At 46.5% G+C, this 19,924-nt stretch overlaps 1 protein-coding gene across 1 annotated transcript in view; it reads right to left on the minus strand.

Annotated features, from left to right (window-relative positions):
• Positions 1-267: 267 nt before the first annotated feature.
• The window catches only part of LOC115474513 (glycerol-3-phosphate dehydrogenase 1-like protein), a 53,541-nt gene continuing 33,884 nt past the window's right edge, over positions 268-19,924 (minus strand). The window contains exons 6-8 of the mRNA XM_030210004.1: positions 12,555-12,788; positions 9,946-10,052; positions 268-465 (exon numbers count right to left, since the gene is read on the minus strand). Coding sequence (XP_030065864.1) covers positions 369-465; positions 9,946-10,052; positions 12,555-12,788 — 438 coding nt within the window. The 3' untranslated portion in view covers positions 268-368. The remainder of the gene's footprint in view (positions 466-9,945; positions 10,053-12,554; positions 12,789-19,924) is intronic.

The following is a 19,924-nucleotide window of genomic DNA, read 5'->3' on the forward strand; positions in this document are numbered from 1 at the left end:
CCCGCCTTCTTCTGACGTCATTTCTGATGTCAGAAGAAGGCGGAACTGAGCGAAGGGAAGACTGACACGTCGGGGCGGGGGGAGCGCCGCCTCCTTCTCACTAACGCTACGCTGCCGCCGGACAGAGGTAAATTTAAACAAAAAAAAAAGAAAAGGATCTGGGGAGAAGAGGGCGGGTAGTGTAGCGATCGTTTTCGGGGGGGGGGGGCAACTGCAGGGGGGCGCCGGAGGGGGGGGGGGGCACCGGAGACCCTAGGCACGGCCCTGGCCTGAAAATTCAGTCTGTCTGTCCTGCTGCTTTTCTTTGAAGTTGTTCGTCCGGAAGGCAGGGAGACGGAGAATATGAGAGTTTTAGTCCTTGGGTCTGGCTAGATATGCTCTGGGTGGTTCTGTAGGCAGCTGATGAACTCTTTCACCGGTTTCCCCTCATAGCAGGTCTGGTAAACAGCTACAAACAATGGAAATCTGTAATGACAACAAAATGCAATTATTAAAAGGGTTTGCTTTTTTTAAGTCTCCTGGCTGGAAGAATGCTACCTGTCAGACTCACCCATTCGGTTATCAGCCTCCTTTAAGAGAGTGAGGTCAGTAATCAGCAGGGCAGTCTGTGTATAAAGACTTATTCATTTATGTTTATGAACATTTTCAGTCACACTATCCATTTAAAGAAGACATAGAGAAACGCAGATAAAGACCTAAGGTCTATCCAGTCTGCCCTTCCATACCATCTATTCCCTTCCTCTCCCTTAGAGATCCTATATGCTTGTCCCACGCCTTCTTAAATTCAGATACAGTTTAAGTCTCCTCCACCTCCAATACACTTTCTGTAAAGAAATATTTCCTTAGATTACTTCTAAGTCTATCATCTTTTACCCAGTGGCGTAGCTACGTGGGGCCTGAGGGGGCCGGGGCCCCCGCAGATTCACCCCAGGACCCCCCTCCCGGCGAACCCGCCCCCGCCGCCGCCTACCTTTACTTTTGCTGGCGGGGGATCCCACTCCCCGCCAGCCGACGTCTTCTCAGTCCTTCCTGCACTTCAATTTGTTTGCTGACGTCCTGCACGTAATTATACGTGCAGGACGTCAGACTCAGAGAACAGTTCTGTTCTCTGAGTCTGACGTACTGCACGTACAACGTGCAGGACGTCAGCAAACAAATTGAAGAGCGGGAAGCGACTAAGAAGAAGACGTCGGCTGGCGGGGAGTGGGATCCCCCGCCAGCAAAAGTAAAGGTAGGATGCAGCGGAGGCGGGTTCGCGGCGGGAGGGGGGGGCGGCAATGTCGGCGGTGGGGGGGCGGCGCCGGGGGGAGGGCTAAAATGTGCCCCCTCCCCCCGGGCTCGGACCCCTCTCCCACGGAAGGCTGGCTACGCCCCTGCTTTTACCGTGGGTTCTATCTTCGTCCCCACCCCATCCCCACAGGTTCTGTCTCCGTCTCCATCCCGCCCCGTCCCCGCCCCCATCCCCGTGGGCTCTGTCCTCATCTGCAGAAACCTCAAACACTTAGGATTTTATATTAAAATCTTTTTATTACAGTATAAAAAGGAACAATATGCTGTGCAACTGTTGTTCATAAATCACAAATAGAAAACAATAATAACGAGCAACTATAATAACCCCCCTCACCACCATCCTCTACCCTTCCAACCCCAACAATAGCTGACTTCTACTACCCCAAGGAATTGTAATCCACCCTGTTAAAATGTCCAGGGGTGCAAAATACAACCCATTCTGTATGCACAGAAGTCTTCGCCCCCAAAACTGTACCACTCCCTTGGGTTTTTGTAGCCGAAATGCATGGCCCTGCATTTTTTAGCATTAAATCTTAGCTGCCAAATTCCAGACTATTCTTCAAGCTTTGCTAGGTCCCTCCTCATGTTATCTACACCATCAGGGGTGTCTATCCTATGGCAGATTTTGGTTTCACCTGTAAAGAGACAAACCTTACCACTATCACTTACAGAGTCTGTATGCCTCAGGAATCCAAATCTGTGTATATGAGCATGTAATCCTAACTTGAACCAAAAAGTTATTCATTCAACTTAGGAGAGCTACTTGTGTGGTTCTACTTAAATGGATAAACTTAAACCTGACAGTGACTCGATATAACTCCCAAGGAGGCAGTGCATGCAAATCTATCTCATGCATATTCATTAAGGATATCCTAAAAACCTGATGGGACTAGGTGTGCCTCAAGGACTGGGTTGAGAAGCACTTGATTAAGCCATTATTAAAATGGACTTGGGAAACTCCACTGCTTATTTCTAGGATAAGCGGCATAAAATCTGTTTTACTCTTTTGGGATCTTGCCAGGTTCTCCTGACCTGGATTGGCCTCAAGGACCACAACCCAGTAAGGTTTTCAAGATTTCCACAATGAATATGCATGAGATCGATTTCCATACAATAGAAGCAGTACATGCAGTGGCGTACCAAGGGGGGGTGGTCCGCCCCGGGTACACGCCGCTGGGGGGGTGCTGCGCGCCTGTCGGCTCTTCGTTTTCATGCTCCCTTTGCCCTGGAACAGGTTACTTCCTGTTCCGGGGCAGAGGGAGCATGAAAACGAAGAGCCGGCAGGCGCGCGGCATCCCCCCCCCAGCGGCGTGCACCTGAGGGGGGTTCTTTCGCCGGGGGTGGGGGCGTCGCGCTGTTCCGGGGGGCGCTGCACCTGGGGGGCGGGGCGCATCAGCGATCTGCCCCGTGTGCCAGCCCCCCTAGGAACGCCACTGAGTACATGCAAATCAATCTCATGCATATTGTTTCCTAATCTATACCAGAACCAACCAATATTGATCCCTTCTGATTTATTTTATCATATTATCATTATTGAACATTACATTTTTTCCTACTCTCACTTGTATGTTATGTATTATCATTTTATTTACCCTATTTACCTGATATTCTTGCACATTAATTGTAACAATATGCCGAACCTCTTACTCTGTTAATGGTGATGCCATTGCAACATAATGTAAGCCACATTGAGCTTGCAAATAGGTGGGAAAATGTGGAATACAAATGGCAGCAAATAAATAAATATTCATTGCAGAAATCTTAAAAACCTTACTGGGTTGTGGTCCTTGAGGATCGTGGTTGCCCACTCCTGCTATACCCTAACACAGGGAGCTATATACAGTTCAGTAGTGGCTTTTAGAATCTTGCCCTTCCTACTAGCTATGATGGATAGAGTTGCTGAGTTCGGCAGTTCTAAGAGGGAGATTTTAGGCTAGTCTTGGATTTCAGGAAACCCTAACTTGAAGCGCTATGGGATCTGAAGCACTGCTTTGCATAGTGAGAATCAGGGATTGCAAGTACCCCCACTGCTTCAGGGATTTAAGCTCAAAACCAGGAGTGGCCAAAAAGTCTACCTCCTGGAACTGGGTAACGTGTCAGCTCTAAAGCTATAGAGTACTGGAAGGCCTGGCAACAAGCCAAGGAGTGATAGTGATGACTCAGTCTCACAAGACAGTAAGCCATGGAGACAGATGCATGAAGAATGCAAATTTCAAAACTTTAATAGAGAAGACAACAGAAAAAAAAAATAAACTATGAATTTATCTTGGAATCATTCATAATGGTATCAGGCGAGTTCCCACCCACCAATTCCCCTGTGCCAATTCCCATTTACGGGGACAATTTCAACCAAGGACTTTTCCCCCCGGACATTTCCCACCCTCCCTAGCCTGTAGCTTCTTTCTTATATCGGGTCCCATTTTTGCTGACCTCTGCTTCAATAAAGAAGCCAGCAATTTACCAGTCTTATTACCCCATTGGTATGGGAGTGGAGGAGTGGCCTAGTGGTTAGAGTGGTGGACTTTGGTCCTGGGGAACTGAGATTGATTCCCACTGCAGCTCCCTGTGACTCTGGGCAAGTCACTTAACCCTCCATTGCCCCAGGTACAAATAAGTACCTAAGCTGCATTGAGCCTGCCATGAGTGGGAAAGCGCAGGGTACAAATGTAACAAAAATAAAATAGATACTATTGGAGATTCTACAGGGAATGTTGCTATTCCACTAGCAACATTCCATGTAGAAGGCTGCGCAGGCTTCTGTTTCTGTGAGTCCTATGTGCAGGACGTCAGACTCACAGAAGCAGAAGCCTGCGCGGCCACATTGGTGATCTGCAAGGGCCGACTTCTACATGGAATGTTGGAATAGCAACATTCCATGTAGAATCTCAAATAGTAGCAACAGTGGAGGAGTGGCCTAGTGGTTAGGGTGGTGGACTTTGGTCCTGGGGAACTGGGTTCGATTCCCACTGCAGGCACAGGCAGCTCTTTGTGACTCTGGGCAAGTCACTTAACCCTCCATTGCCCCAGGTACAAATAAGTACCTGTATATAATATGTAAGCCGCATTGAGCCTGCCATGAGTGGGAAAGCGCGGGGTACATATATAAAAAATAAAGTCCTGGCAGTGCTTTTTTTTTTTTTAACATCGTATGAAACAAGGTGGTTAGAACAGCATATGAATGTACACAGAGAATGTATAGTAACGGAATAACTTTTCATAGATAGAGTAGTAATCTGTTATAAATTGTAATCAGTGTGTCATTTTGAGGGGCTGAATTAGGTTGAAGCCTAGTTTGGGAGTGTGTGTGTGTGTGTGGGGAGGGGGGGGGAATTGTGCCCCCTCTCTCCACGAGCTGCACTTTGTATTTATCTATTTATGTACAGTGCACTCCATTTAAGTGCACGTCGGATAAGCGCATGCTCTGTTTAACTGCATGCCGCATTTCGGTCCCGTTTTTGGCGCCATCAATTTCTATGGGGACAAACTTCGGTTTAGCGCACCACTGATAGGTGCAAGATTCGCTTATATGCATTGTTTAAGACCACTCCTCTGCAGGAAAGACTCTGCATAAGCGCACGCACGGAATATGGAAGCCGACTGGCATGTGACAAAGGGGCAATAAATTGGAAATCTCATTGGTTAACTGCCACATGCAGAATAAGCAAAAGAATGTTGTTAGATTGTACTGGAGTTGTCGTCTTCGTCGTCATCGCGCAACTGTAAGACTTTAACACTGGCTGAACGAATAGAAGTTCTTAAAAAATTAGAAAACAAACAAAGTCAAGCATCTATTGCTAAAGAATATGGTGTCAATCCCAGTCAAATTTCACGTATTTTGAAGCAGAAAGATCAGCATCTGGAAGACTGGCAAAACAATACAAATCCACACAGGAAATGAAAACGGGCGGGAAAAGCTGAGGAGCTAGAAGATGCTCTTCTTCGGTGGTTTTCTCAAGTCAGGAGCAGTTTCCTGTCAGTGGTCCACTGCTTATGGAGAAAGCTAATCAGCAAGCTGAAAGTCTTGGACTAACTGAATTCAAAGCCACTGTTGGATGATTGGAAAGATGGAAGGAGAGGAACAACATAAAATTCAAGAAACAGCATGGTGAAAAACAAGACGCTGATGACTTTGGTGCTGAAAATTGGGTTGTTTCAGTTCTTCCTTCCATCTTGAACGAGTTTGCAGCTCATGATATTTTCAATGCCGACGAAAACGCTCTCTACTGGCGAGCGATTCCTGATGGAACACTTGCATTCAAACAAGCCAAAACTACAGGAAGTAAAACATCGAAGGACCGACTGACGATCCTCCTTTGCTGCAATATGGATGGGAGTGAGAAGTTGGAACCACTTGTCAATGGAAAGAGCAAACAGCCCCGTTGCTTCCAGAATGTTAAGCGACTTCCTGTGTCATACGAGGCTAATGCAAATTCATGGATGACTGGGGAAATTTGGAAGTAGTGACTAAAGAAGTTAGACACTAGAATGTGGGCACAAAAGCGACAGATTTTGTTGCTTTGTGATAATTGTGCAAGCTTTGTTAAGGATGTGGAGAGGGACGAAATAGATGCAGCTGTTTCAAACGCGTCAGATGAACAGGCTATTGACATCCCAGCCGGTGTTACTGAAGAGCAGTTTCATCACCACGTAGCTGTTATGATCTACAAACAGCTGATGACAGCACTAATGTCGAGATATGCGCCTACACGCAGGCAACGGCTGATGATGAAACAGATGATGAAATGAGCAGCGAGGCACATGCTGACAAAATTCAACAACCTCCTGTCAGTTTTGCAAGCGCGCTGGAAAGTCTCAACACCGTGCAGGCCTATGTGGAGGCCACTGGATGTCAGTGCTATGACAGTTTTTACTATCTGGCAGACATAGTTTATGGAACTCACAGACACAATAGTGTACAAAGGACTATGACTGATTACTTCAAGTAAGCCTAACGTCAGTTAACGGAGACTGTATAATGTCAGTTAACGGAGACTGTATACTGTACGATTAATAAACAGTACTGTACATATGTTTATCAGATGTCAAGCTTCTTTGGGTCACAACGGTTAAGTGCATGCTCCGGTTAACTCAGTGGTATGCTGGAGCCGGCTTGCAAGAGCTGGTTGTTAATTTTTTAAAGATCTTGCGAGCCAGTTGTTCAGCACGGCAAGCCGGCTCCGGTAAACGAGGTAAGCATGGCAGGAGGGCGCCACAAGCCATGCTTACCCCATTTACCTCACCTCCCACCACTGCCCTCATTTGCCTGCACCGCCCTGGGGGGGGGGGGGGGTTAAATCATTTTTATTGCCTCTGTCGAAGCAGCCACGTCATTGACAGCCCTGCCTGTCTCTAGCCTTGCCTTCGTGAGTTCGTTCCCTCAGAGTCCCGCCTTCTGACATCATTTCCTCTTTCCACGAGGGCGGGACTCTGAGGGAACGAACTCGAAGGGAAGGCTAGAGACAGGCAGGGCTTTCAATAACGCGGCCGCTTCGACGGAGGTAATCAGGGGAGAGCAGAGAATCGCTGGGTATGGATGGCTGGAGGGGAGGCAGGGGAGAGAAGAGAATCGCTGGGTATGGAGGGGGGCAGGGGAGAGGAGAGTTGCTGGATATGGATGAAGGGAGGGCAGGGGAGAGGAGAGTTGCTGGACATGGGTGGATGGAGGGGAGGGGGGACAGGAGGGTTGCTGGACATGGGTGGATGGAGGGGAGGGCAGGGGAGAGGAGGGTTGCTAGACATGGATGGAGGAGAGGGAACACAGCTGCTGAGTGTGGCAATTGCTGCATTCCAAAGGACTGCAGAACCAGGTGAGGTAGACAGGTAGCAGAGCATGCTAAGAATGATCACATAGGACCAAATTCTATAAATAGAGCCGAAAAATAACGCACGAAGGGGCCTTTTTACTAAGCTATGTAAGGGCCTATGCATGTCCAGCGGGCGCCAAATTGGCACTACCGCCTGGCTAGCAAGTGAGCCGGGCAGTAATTCTGAATTTGGCCCGCGCTGAATCCAACGGTAGAAAAGGGCTGTTACCTGGTGGTAAACAGCAGTTGGCGCACTCTGCATGCTTACCATGCGGGTAGCACGTGAGACCTTACCGCTACATGAATGGATGGCAGTGAGGTCTCGGACCAAAAATGGACACACACTGGTTTCAATTTTAGCGCACGTCCATTTTCCAGCCCCTTAAAAAGAGGCCCTTTTCCTGGACGTGGTAAAAAATGGTACAGCGTGTGCTCAAAAGATACGCTCACATTACTGCAGGCCACTTTTTACTGCGACTTAGTAAAAGGACCCCTCAGTGCTATTCTCTATATGGAACTGAAAGTTAGGTGCAGTTTATAGAATACGCTTAGTGCCAGAATTGATGCCTAACTTTAGACACGAGGATTTACACCTATGTCTAAATTAAGCATTAATCTCCCGTATTCTATAACAGCATGCCTAAATTCTAGGAACACCCCTGATTTACCCATGACCCTCCCATGGCTGTGTTGATTCTTTGCAGCCAGATCCACACGACTAAAAATGCATGTGTAAATTTCAATTAAGGCCAATTAATGCCAATAATTGATCATTAGCACCCAATTATTGGCACTAATTGGCTCATTATTCAATTACTACTACTATATCGACCTGTTCATAAATACATATAGGCACATTGTTATAGAATTACCCTCTATTTACCCAGGTAAATGCCTTTGAAAATTATCCTCCTATCTTGTTGGGCAGACTGGATGGACCGTGCAGGTCTTTTTCTGCCGTCATCTACTATGTTACTACTACTACTACTACTACTTATCATTCCTATAGCACTACTAGACGTACGCAGCAACATAGATTGCATGTCCAAATTAGGTGTGCGCCCAAATTTGCATGCATAATTCAAACATGCGTGGGATAAGCATAAAGGAATCCTGTGCCGAAGGAATGGATCCTCAGGAGCTTAGTCAAGATCGGGAGGCGGGGCTGGTGGTTGGGAGGCGGGGATAGGGCTGGGCAGACTTATACGGTCTGTGCCAGAGCCGGTGGTGGGAAGCGGGACTGGTGGTTGGGAGGCGGGGATAGTGCTGGACAGACTTGTACGGTCTGTGCCAGAGCCGGTGGTTGGGAGGCAGGGCTGGTGGTGGGGAGGTGAGGATAGTGCTGGGCAGACTTATACGGTCTGTGCCTGTGCCAGAGCCGGTGGTTGGGAGGTGGGGCTGGTGATTGGGAGGCGGGGATAGCGCTGGGCAGACTTATACGGTTTGTGCCCTGAAGAGCACAGGTACAAATCAAAGTAGGGTATACACAAAAAGCAGCAAATATGAGTTATCTTGTTGGGCAGACTGGATGGACCGTGCAGGTCTTTTTCTGCCGTCATCTACTATGTTACTATGTTACTAAGTGCCATTTATAGAATTTGGGAGATAGCAGGTATGGGGTTACAGGCAATTAATACATTATGGTGCTAATTTTAGAAGCTCTCTTCATGTTTTGGACGTCTGAAAACCAGTGTTCAGTCATCCATATTGCATGGATGTCTAAATCCCAATTTTATAAAGCTAGGACATGAACGTCTAAAATTGCAGTATGTCCACATGGCAATATGGCGTGGTCTGAGCATGTTTTGGGTGGGACTAGGGAGGGGCCAAGAGATTGATGTCCAACTCCAAATGCAGAAAGGGAAGAGACGTCCATGTCCAAAAAGATGGACATCAGTATTTAGACCTGGTGCTTGGCATGTCCAGGTTACAGAAATCTGCTCCGACTGACCAAATCTCTATTGGATAGACTAAGGGAAATAATAGTAGGTATTTTTCTGTCCATGGAGGGTTCACAATTAGAAAGAAAAAGAAAAGGAAAAGAAAATTATAAACAGCAGCAGAGGGATATGAACCAATGTCCTTTGGCTCCCTGAAGGTTGTCAGCTGGCTGCTCTAACCATTACGCTAGTCCTCCACATGGCTATCTATGTGGTCGTTTTATAATATGGACATTCCTCTGCTGCCACAAAGACGTCTATGTCCCTTCTTTTGTCCCATTCATAGTTTCAACATTTCATTCACGCTAGACGTAGCCAGCACTTGGATGTCCTTCGTGTATTTTAGAACAGGCAGAAAGGTCGGCAGATTCTGTTCTAAACTACATGAGAAATGGATGTCCATATTTTGAGTTGGACGCCCTTTCTAAAATGGTGCTCTATATCACGTGCAATAGCTTTTTCAGTTGTAGCTCAAGGTGAGTTGCATTCAGGTACCATAGGTACTTCCCTATCACTAAATGGTTTACAATCTAAAGGCTCCTTCTACTTAGATGTGCTAGTGGATTTAGAACGTGCTAAACGCTAAGACACTCATTATATTTCTATGGGTGTCTTAGCGTTTAGCGCATGCTCATTTTTAGCATGCTCTTAAATCTGCTAGCGCGCCTTAGTAAAAGGGGCCCTAAGTTTCTAACTAAAGCAACGAAGGGTAAAGTGACTTGCCCAAGGTCAAAAGGAGCAGCAGTGGAATGAGGCAGGCTTCCCTGGTTCTTAGCCTGCTGCTCTACCCATTAGGTTACTCCTCCACTCTACACTGAGCTTGGTTCTCCAGAGACACTTTCAAGGTTCCTTTGGAAAATGCTGTAGCAGAACAGAAGAAGAAGTCTAGTCTGAAAAAACCAGCTACTTACTTATCCACCATGTTTTTCTGCTTCAGAATCTTATAAACTTCTGCTGAAGCCTGAGGGCCTTGGAGCTTTTGTCCATTTAACATCTCGTTCTCCAGTTCCTCAATAGACTGAGAAATGTGAAACAATTACTGGTAATAGCATAAAACAAACTGCACACACAAATCAAGAACCCATTTTAACAGAAGAGTTCAGTTAGACAACCAACACATAGTTATATCCTGTGCTATGGTACAAAGATGTTGCTCACTTATTCTGTGCCTTCAGAAAGTAAATGCAATAAAAATAGTACAAGAAATACAAAATATGGCTGACGCTATCCTCTAGATCCTTCAACAATAGCAAAATCTCCCTTTATTCTCACACAACTTTCAAATATCTAAGGTGGAAAGGTGCCCATCAATGGCCAAACCAGTAGATGGCTTTATTTCACGTCTCCTTTGATCACAGTGTTTTTCTTCCCCTCCACTCACTAAGAAGTTCTTGCAGAGTGACGTCTACTGTTCCTATCTGATGTTGTTCCATCATATTGACAATTCAACATGTCAGTACAACAAAAAAATGGGAGAGCGACCAAGGATACCAAAGACTGGAAGATGTATGTTGGTAAAAAAGTCTTCGTACTTCAATAAACTTTTTTACCAACATACATCTTCCAGCCTTTGGTATCCTTGGTCGCTCTCCCATTTTTTTGTTATACTGTTACTTTTACTGTGGGGCATCTTGAGTTCTCCATCTTTTGGCAGATTTCTTATCACAATTCAACATGTCTACATTATTTGCCTTGTTCAGTATGTAGCACTGGGAAGTCAAAGAATGTACTTTGCACAAAAGGTCAAAGACAAAGTTCTACATTTTAACTACATACATAATCGGTATTAGATCTAGAGATGGGCCAATTTTTAGGTAACAATGAAGTACGAGGGGTAAATTGTGGTATTTTTCCAGAGCTCTTCCTCTTTTGGATCGCAACCTCTGAACAAACTTTATTAATCCAAGCAATATGTGGAAGCCATGTTGCCAAAGATATAAAAAAAAAAAAAAAAAAGGGCACAGTCCAAAGCAGAGCTACCACAACACTGAGAGTAATTCTCTACAGATCACCTTAAGTTAGGCACTGGGATGATGCCTTAGGTGCGAGAACTTACGGTAGCTCAATAGCTGGTAACTGCTCACGCCTAACTGATGTGTAACTGCTAAAATTCTATAACCTGTGCATGCAAGTGCTGGGCATGCCCCTGGTCCACCCATGCCCCTCCCCAGTCAACACCCTCTTGCAGTTACAACACTTTGGATTTTGCACATCAGTTTACAGAATACTAACCTAAGGCAGTTACATGCATTACTGCTAATTAGTGCCAATTAGCACCAATTAACACAAATTATAGCCAATTGGTTACTGCCAATTAGCAGCTCGTTAATCGATCAAGCCATGTGCATAACCGACAGTATTCTATAACTTGTGCGTGCAAATTCGTACACTGAGAATAAAGTTGTGCATGAAAATTTATAGAATTACAGGGTGAAGAATCCATATTATAATCCCCATGAGGAAAGACTTAAGGACTAAACACAGAAAGGTGTAGAGCAGGAAGATAAGATATACATTCAAATTTTTCAGAGGTGTCAAGTATGCGAGGTGAGAATTTGGAAAGAAACTGCTGGAGCAAGGATGCATGGTATGAAGCGCTGCGTACGACTGGTAGCGCTATAGAAATGATTTATAGTAGAGGTTGAAAGGGGAAAGACTGCAAAATCTCTGTTGAAATGGAGGTATAGGCATAGAACAGCCTCCCTGTAAAGGAGGTGAGGGCAAAAAATGGTATCAGAATTCGAGACAGCATGGAATGAGTACAGAGCATTAGTAGGAAAGTGAAATCATGTAGGATCTGCAATACCTTATGGAAATATAGGCAGTCTAAATGGATCCAAAATACACTTTTGATTTACTGATTTGATATGACAAAATAAATTAAAGTTTTAAAGCGGTTTACAAGACGATGTAGAAGGGGTTCCAACAATAGGTTGGCTTTGTATTATCCCACAGTAGCAGAGTGGAAAGGTGTTTGGAGAGGAATCAAAAGAGCGAAAACCATGAAGGTAGGGGGGAAAAAAAGGAGTGTGGCAAAACAAGTAAGGGGGGAGGGAGGGGAGAGGGATAGGAAACTTCAGATAGGGTACCGTAATAATTATAGCATTCCATGTGATGTTAGTGAAATTAATATGTTATTTTGATTAAGACTATTTCCTGTTCATTTTGACAAAGTAAGCAAACACTTGCAGTTTGTGGGAATGAGGGGAGAAAAAGGAACAAAAACAAAATATTGGTGACACAAGTTATTGTTAAATTCGCAAAAGAATGTTGTGTTCATTGATTTGTTAATTGTTACATTTCAAGGCTATGTATAAGCTATGGAATCATCAATTAAAAAAAGTTGAAACATAAAGCAGTTTACAATGAAAACTTATGATTATGATCCACAGGAAAGGAGGGGGCTTCTAGAAAAAATCCAGCTTTGCTTCATTCTAAAAATTACCCCAAATCTCTTCTTTGAACTGCAACCTAAGGTAGACATTTCCTGTACATGATCATCATCTTTCTAAACACCTACTTTTCCAGTTTTGACGAAGGCTTCTGAAACTTTCCTGTTCCGGCCCCCATAGCATGTGGTGATTAGGTCAGCGACTCCGCAGCTCTCCAGAAAGGTGCCTGTGGCTACTGGTCCCTTGCAGAATAGCTTTGCAAAGGCCACCATCTCCATGAGGCCAAGGCGAATGACTGCTGCCTTTGTGTTGTCCCCAAAGCCAAGGCCATCGCAGAATCCAGCTCCCACCGCTACAATGTTCTAAACCCCAGAGGAGAAACACAGCAAGAGAAATGAAAAAGAGCAGGCAGGTTTTAACTGTGTTATGCTCATACTGAGTCACTCTAGAACTGGACATCAAATTGTGAGGGTAAGCCCCTGGATTGCTTGTACATATCTCCTTCCCTCTTCGTCTATTACAGGGGTTCTCAAACCAGTCCTTGGGACCCAGCCAGTCTGGTTTTCAGCATATCCACAATGAATATGCATGAGATTGGAAGCAGATCTGTTTCATGTATATTCATCATGGAAATCCTGACAATCAGACTGGCTGAATGTATCCTGAGGACTGGGTTCTCCAGGCATTAGTTTAACCCTGAAACATATTGCAATGAGAGCAGTAACCCAAATGCACCGAGAAGCTGACACCACTGGAACAAGAGCGCATATCTCAGTGGCTTAATACTCTGGACTTTGTAACTCATGGTTAAAGGCTGAAATATATTCCTAACTAGCCGTTAAGCCCGTAAAAATGGGCGAGATTTCCAGCTACCCTCCTTGCCGCCGCTCCCTCCCCCCTCCGTGCCAGGCCCCGCTCTGCTGCTGCCTGCAGCGCTTCCACACGGAGGTGAGAGGCGCTGTCAGGTCAGTGCAGGGGGCCCGATGCGGAAGAGGGCAGGAGCGGCGGCGGGGATGGGGGGGGGGAGGGTGGAGGTTGGTGCGCGCGATGTCCATTTCCAGGCGGCAGCGTCCGACAGTGACTCCGACTCCGTTTCCCTCTCTGTTCCGCCCTCTGATGTCATCAAGTTGACACGAGGGCGGGACAGAGAGGGAAGTCTGTACTGCACATTTGCAGGTGAGTCGGTCACTTGCCGTTTATATGTTTAACTAGCAGTTGAGCCCGTAAAAACGGGCTGGTATTGGGGTTTTCCTTCCTTCCTCCTTCCCCCTCTCCCTCCCTCCCCACGAGGTCGCCACCGCTACCGTTTCCCCCCCCCCCCGGAGTCGCCGCAATCCCTCTACCCGGCCTGGGCCCTCTCTCTCTCCGCTACTAAACTTACAGATCCATTCGCCGGAACGCAGCACGCACATCAGCTGAGCTGCCGTCGGCCCTTCCTTCTCTGCCTGTGTCCCGCCCTCCTGTGATGTAACGTCAGCGAGGGCGGGACACAGGCAGGGAAGGAAGGCCGACGGCAGCTCAGCTAATGTACGTGCTGCGTTCCGGCGAATGGATGTGTAAGTTTAGTAGCAGAGAGAGGGCCCGGGCCGGGGGGGGGGGGGGGTAATGGTAGCGGCGACCTCGGGTGGGCGGGTGGGGGGGGGAGCGGTATCAACCTCGGCGGCGCAGTTTCCCTCTCTGTCCCGCCCTTGTCATCACGTATTGACGCGGGGGCGGGACAGAGAGGGAAGTCTCTACTGCGCATTTGCGAGTGAGTCGGTCACTCGCCGTTTATATGTTTGATGGACCTTATTTTCCAAGTTACTGGAACTTCCGTGATTTTCCAAGTACCGTAAACAGCAGCGAAGCTGGCAGCGCCAAGGGTGGGGTTTTTTTTACAATAAAGAAAAGGGCCCTTTTACAAAGGCGTGCTAAAAAGTGGTCTACGGTAGTGTGGGCGCATGTATTGGATGCACGCTGGACCATTTCTCCACTGTGTCTGGAAAAAAGGGGGAAGGGGTTTGGGCTGGGAAATGGACATGCGGCAAAATTAAAACCAGCGCACATCTATTTACGGCCTGAGCCCCTAACACCACCCACTGATTTAGTGGTAAGAGCTCACGAGTTACCCGTGTGGTAACCGTCCAGTGCACGCCAACTGATGATTACCTCCCTCCCCCTTTTCCCAGACATGACAGGGATCTTGCTCTCATCCCAGAAGGCCCAAAAGACCCAGTCAGCTCCCCAGTCAAAACCAGGGGTGGGATTTTGACTACCGCCATTGAATATAACCAATCCGTACTGGACAACCTGCCAATAGCAGAGAAGCTATATTTCGTTTAGCAAGCCACTGACCCTTTAAAACCTCTAATCAGTGGGTTCTAAAGATCGTCCAACTAGGATAACATTTGCACCTATTCAAAAAACTTCCTTTGTGGTCAGGTTCTCAGCATTAGGAACTAGTTGCCAAGGAGCTTTCTTCTCTCTTAGAAGCCAGTGTGGTCAAACCCATTCTATCAGGGTAAAGAAGGAAGGGGTTTTACTCCAAGTATTTCCTGAACACAAAGATGGAGGGATTCCATCCCATCCTAGACCAAAGGATATTGTGAACAAGTATTTAGAAAGAGAAGTGGAGGAGTGGCCTAGTGGTTATGGTGGTGGACTTTGGTCCTGAGGAACTGAGTTTGATTCCCACTTCAGGCACAGGCAGCTCTGGGCAAGTCACTTAACCCTCCACTGCCCCATGTAAGCCGCATTGAGCCTGCCATGAGTGGGAAAGCGCGGGGTACAAATGTAACAACAAAAAAAAAAAAGTTCAGGATGGTCTCCCTGGGTACCCTAATTCTCTTTGTTCAAAGAGGAGACTGGTTATGTTCTGTGGACTTAAATGATGCTTACACTCACACAGAGATACATCCCAGTCACAGGAAGTATCGCAGAGGAAAACACCATTACCAGTACTGCATACTGCCTTTTGGCCTTGCATCAGCTCCTTGGGTATTCACAAACTGCCTTCTAATAGTAGCAGCAGACCGGGGTGCACATGCTTCCTATTTGGATAATTGGCTGGTAAAGAGCACATCTTGGGAAGAGGGAGAAGGATCAGTGCACAAAACCATCCGGGTGCTGGAGTTACTAGGGTACATCACAAACCACCCCAAGTCCCGACTAAACCTGCCACCAAAACTGGAATTCAAAGGAGCTCTGCTAGACACAACTCAAATAAAGGATCACTAATCTAGTGTGCATAGTGGTAGAGATCCATGGGAGTCAGCAGACATCAGCATGGATTATGTTGAGTATGTTGGGCTACACGGCTTCACAGGCCAATCAGTCTGCCACAAAATCCCTCTGGGACCCTGTCCTGGTGGGCAGTATAATCCAGGTTGGCAAAGAGCATTCCACTTCCAAATTCCACAATATCAAACAATATTGTTTGTTTGTTTTGTTACATTTGTACCCTGTGCTTTCCCACTCATGGCAGGCTCAATGCAGCTTACATGGGGCAATGGAGGGTTAAGTGACTTGCCCAGAGTCACAAGGAGCTGCCTGTGCCTGAAGTGGGAATCAAACTCAGTTCCTCAGGACCAAAGTCCACCACCCTAACCACTAGGCCACTCCTCCACTGTTGCTACTATTTGAGATTCTACATGGAATGTTAATGTTGCTATTCCACTAGCAACATTCCATGTAGAAGTCAGCCCTTGCAGATCACCAATGTGGCCGCGCAGGCTTCTGCAAGTCTGACGTCCTGCACGTACGTGCAGGTCGTCAGACTCACAGAAACAGAAGCCTGCGCAGCCTTCTACATGGAATGCTGCTAGTGGAATAGCAACATTCCATGTAGAATCTCCAATAGTAGCAACATTCCATGTAGAATCTCCAATAGTATCTATTTTATTTTTGTTACATTTGTACCCTGCGCTTTCCCACTCATGGCAGGCTCAATGCGGCTTACATGGGGCAATGGAGGGTTAAGTGACTTGCCCAGAGTCACAAGGAGCTGCCTGTGCCTGAAGTGGGAATCGAACTCAGTTCCTCAGTTCCCCAGGACCAAAGTCCACCACCCTAACCACTAGGCCACTCCTCCACAGATGTGTCCAAATTGGGCTGGAGAGGCCACGTAGATGGGTTTCACGCACAGGGATTGTGGACTTCCTATGAGACGTTTCACCAGATAAATTAACTGGAATTGAGAGCAGTTTGGAATGCTCTAAACGCTTTAAAAGATCAGTTGGCCAGGGACACACCTCCTATATTTGGAGACTGTCAGGATATAGAAATGACAGGATGACTCTGAGGGACACTTACCTTGCAGGGGAAAAAAACTCCCTGGCAGACAAGCTGATTTTTACACTACAGCTACGCGAGTGGACCTTGGAGGAGGAGGTGGCTCAAAGGACATTTTGAGAGTGGGGCACTCTCACAATAGATCTTTTTGCCACTGTTTGGGACAAGAAAGCACCTCAGTTCTGTTCCAGGATAGGGACACACAGTAATTGATCAGAATGACTCATTGGGATAGGAGGTGGGAGTCCAGCCTTGTGGGGGATGGGGGGTAGGCGAGGGGTTCTAGCCTTGTAGGGGGGGAGTGGATCAGGAGGAGCACAGGGCACTTTACTCTTTTATGTGGGTCCAGCTCAGCCGAGGCCCATATAACCGTCTTATGCGGGCCCCTGCTGATTACTGGCTGGGACCCAAATGAGCTCTGGCAGCCAGCACCACTGTAATTAGATCCGAATATTCACTGCCAATGCTCAGACATGGCCTAGCACTGAATATTGGCTGGACACTGTCTAACTGGCTAGCAGACTTGCAAGCTCATTTTCTTTTTTTTTTTTTTTTTTTTTTTTTCAGTTTTATTTTTATTTAGTCATTTTTCATTGCCATACAGAGTCATTACCATCAAACAAATGTCATCAACAGGTACTTGTAACTGAATAACTCTTCTGAAAGCTTAACTGCTATAATTATTAACAATAAGTATTAACCATGTCCCAGGTCCCCTGACTCTCCCACCCTCCCCTCCCCCTTCCCCTCTTGAGCTAAGTATTATGTGTCTTTATTGGCTTGCGTTAGCAGATGACCAGGTATTATACAAGTCCCATATTCTCTGATGTTGTATTATGTGTCCATTGCGTAGTGCAGTGAGCTTCGACATCAGTTGGATGTGTTTCAGTTTTTCCAACACGGCCGGTAATTCTGGTAGCCGAGGTCGCTTCCATGATGCCGCCAGCACCAGCTTGCCAGCGACAAATACCTGCGTAGCAAATTGGTGGATATGTTTTTTGGCCTCTGGCGGGCGAAAATGTAGGAGACAATAGTCTATTTTCAGCTGGTATTTTGTAGCAGTTACCAAATGCACAAAGTCCACAATTTTTTCCCAGTATCGGCGGGCATGTACACATGACCACCATATGTGCTGCATATCCCCTACCTCACCACAGTCCCGCCAACATAGAGCTGATCCCGAGTGGTATATCTTGAACAAGCGGCTGGGCGTATAATACCAACTATATAATATCTTGTGTCCATTTTCTACCATTGCACTGGATATTGACACTCTAAGCAGGGACCTAAACGCTCTAACCCATTGTAATGGCTCATATGTGTTCTCCATTGCTCGCTCCCATCTTTGTGTGTAGAATTCTACCGGGTGGGTGCGGGCCAACAACGCTTTGTATATTCTGGAAATACCCCCCCTTCCTCCACCACCCATCAATCCCTTCTCCAGTTGTGTTTCTGTTAGATTAAGCTCCTCCAAGGCTCTGCGACGTATAAAGTCTCGTGCCTGGTAATACTGAAAAGCTTGCAGAGGGGAAAGCTCATGCTCCTGACATAGGTCTTGGAAGGAAGGAACCTGACCTTCCTCACACATCTGCCCCAATTCGCAAAGACCCATGTCCTCCCAGTCTCTATATGCCAAATCCACTACTCCTGGTCCAAACTGGGGGGCAAATCTAAGAAATGAGTGTTTAAAGTATTTCCGCTCTGGGAAAAATTGCTCCCGTATCTTACACCAAGTTTGTAATGGCCACTGGAGAATTGGGGGACTCCTTTTGGTAAGCTCTCTGAGTGTGTGCTTTGGCAACCATGGTACTGCTCTGAGCGGATAGGGTTCCAGCCAGCTCTGTTCTATACATGTCCAAATTTTTCCTGCGTCCCTCAGCCAGATAGCCAAAATTCGCAGGTGTGCAGCTATATAGTATGTATAGAAGGAAGGGACCCCCATCCCTCCTCTGTCTCTAAATTGGTACATCACCTCTCGTCTAACCCGTGGTGGCCTCCTCCTCCAGATAAACGAGAACACTCTACCCTGTAAGCCCCTGAAAAAGGTATCTGGTATGGCAATAGGTAAGGCCATAAACAAGTATAACAGCTTTGGGAGAACTATCATCTTAATGGCATTAACCCTGCCCGCCCATGACAGGGTCAAGCCCTCCCACCTCTCCAGTTCCTGAGAGATCTCTCGCATTTTATGAGGAAAATTGGTGTCAAAAATATCTTCTAATTGACGAGGTATATTAACCCCTAGGTATCTAATGTATTTACGAGCCCATTTATATGGGAACTGTGCCTTCAGCAACTCTAACTGCACACTGGGTAGATGTATATCAAGTGCCTCTGATTTATTGAAGTTAATTTTAAATCCTGATACTGCCCCATAGGCTAAGATTTCTTCCCCAATAGTTGGAAAAGCTGTCAGGGGATCCTTAAGGATTAATAGGATGTCATCCGCAAACAGGAGTATTTTGGTTTCAATCCCCCCTCCCTTTAGGCCCTGTATGTTCAAGTTTGCTCTAATCCTGGCTGCCAGCGGCTCCATCACCAGAGCAAACAGCAAGGGGGATAGCGCACATCCTTGTCTAGTACCTCTATAAAGGGAAAAGGGGCGAGTTAAAGTCCCGTTTATCCGTACCGCTGCTGTTGGGGTCTTATATATTATTTGCAGCCACTCTGCAAATCGCCCTCCTATACCAGCCTTCTCCAGAATCGCAAAGAGAAATGGCCAACTGACCCGATCAAAAGCTTTTTCTGCGTCTAGGGATAATATACATAGCGGGGTTTTAGTTATTTGTGCCCCTTGTAACACTTGCAAAGTACGCCTTATATTATCGAAGGTCTGGTGATGTTGTACAAACCCAGCCTGGTCTTCATGTATGAGCAGTGGGAGATATTTCTGCAGTCTAGTGGCCATAATTTTTGAAAATATCTTATAGTCTACTCCTAATAGTGAAATAGGCCTGTATGAGCTGCATAGTTGAGGATCCTTGCCCGGTTTAGGCAGGACCGTGATTGTCGCCAAGTTCCATGTCGGTGGCAGACCCGTAGTCTCATCTGTCGAATTGAAAACCTTGACTAAAAGGGGGGCTATTAATTTCCCAAACATTTTATAGAATTTGTTCGTATATCCGTCAGGACCCGGGGCCTTATTAGGGGATAAACCTTTAATCGTCTGCTCCACCTCTTCTAACATAATAAGGGCCCCTAGGGTGTTGTCTAGGACCTCAGGGAGCCT

This window comes from Microcaecilia unicolor, chromosome 7, assembly GCF_901765095.1.
Source record: "Microcaecilia unicolor chromosome 7, aMicUni1.1, whole genome shotgun sequence".
In the NCBI taxonomy this organism is placed as follows: domain Eukaryota; kingdom Metazoa; phylum Chordata; class Amphibia; order Gymnophiona; family Siphonopidae; genus Microcaecilia; species Microcaecilia unicolor.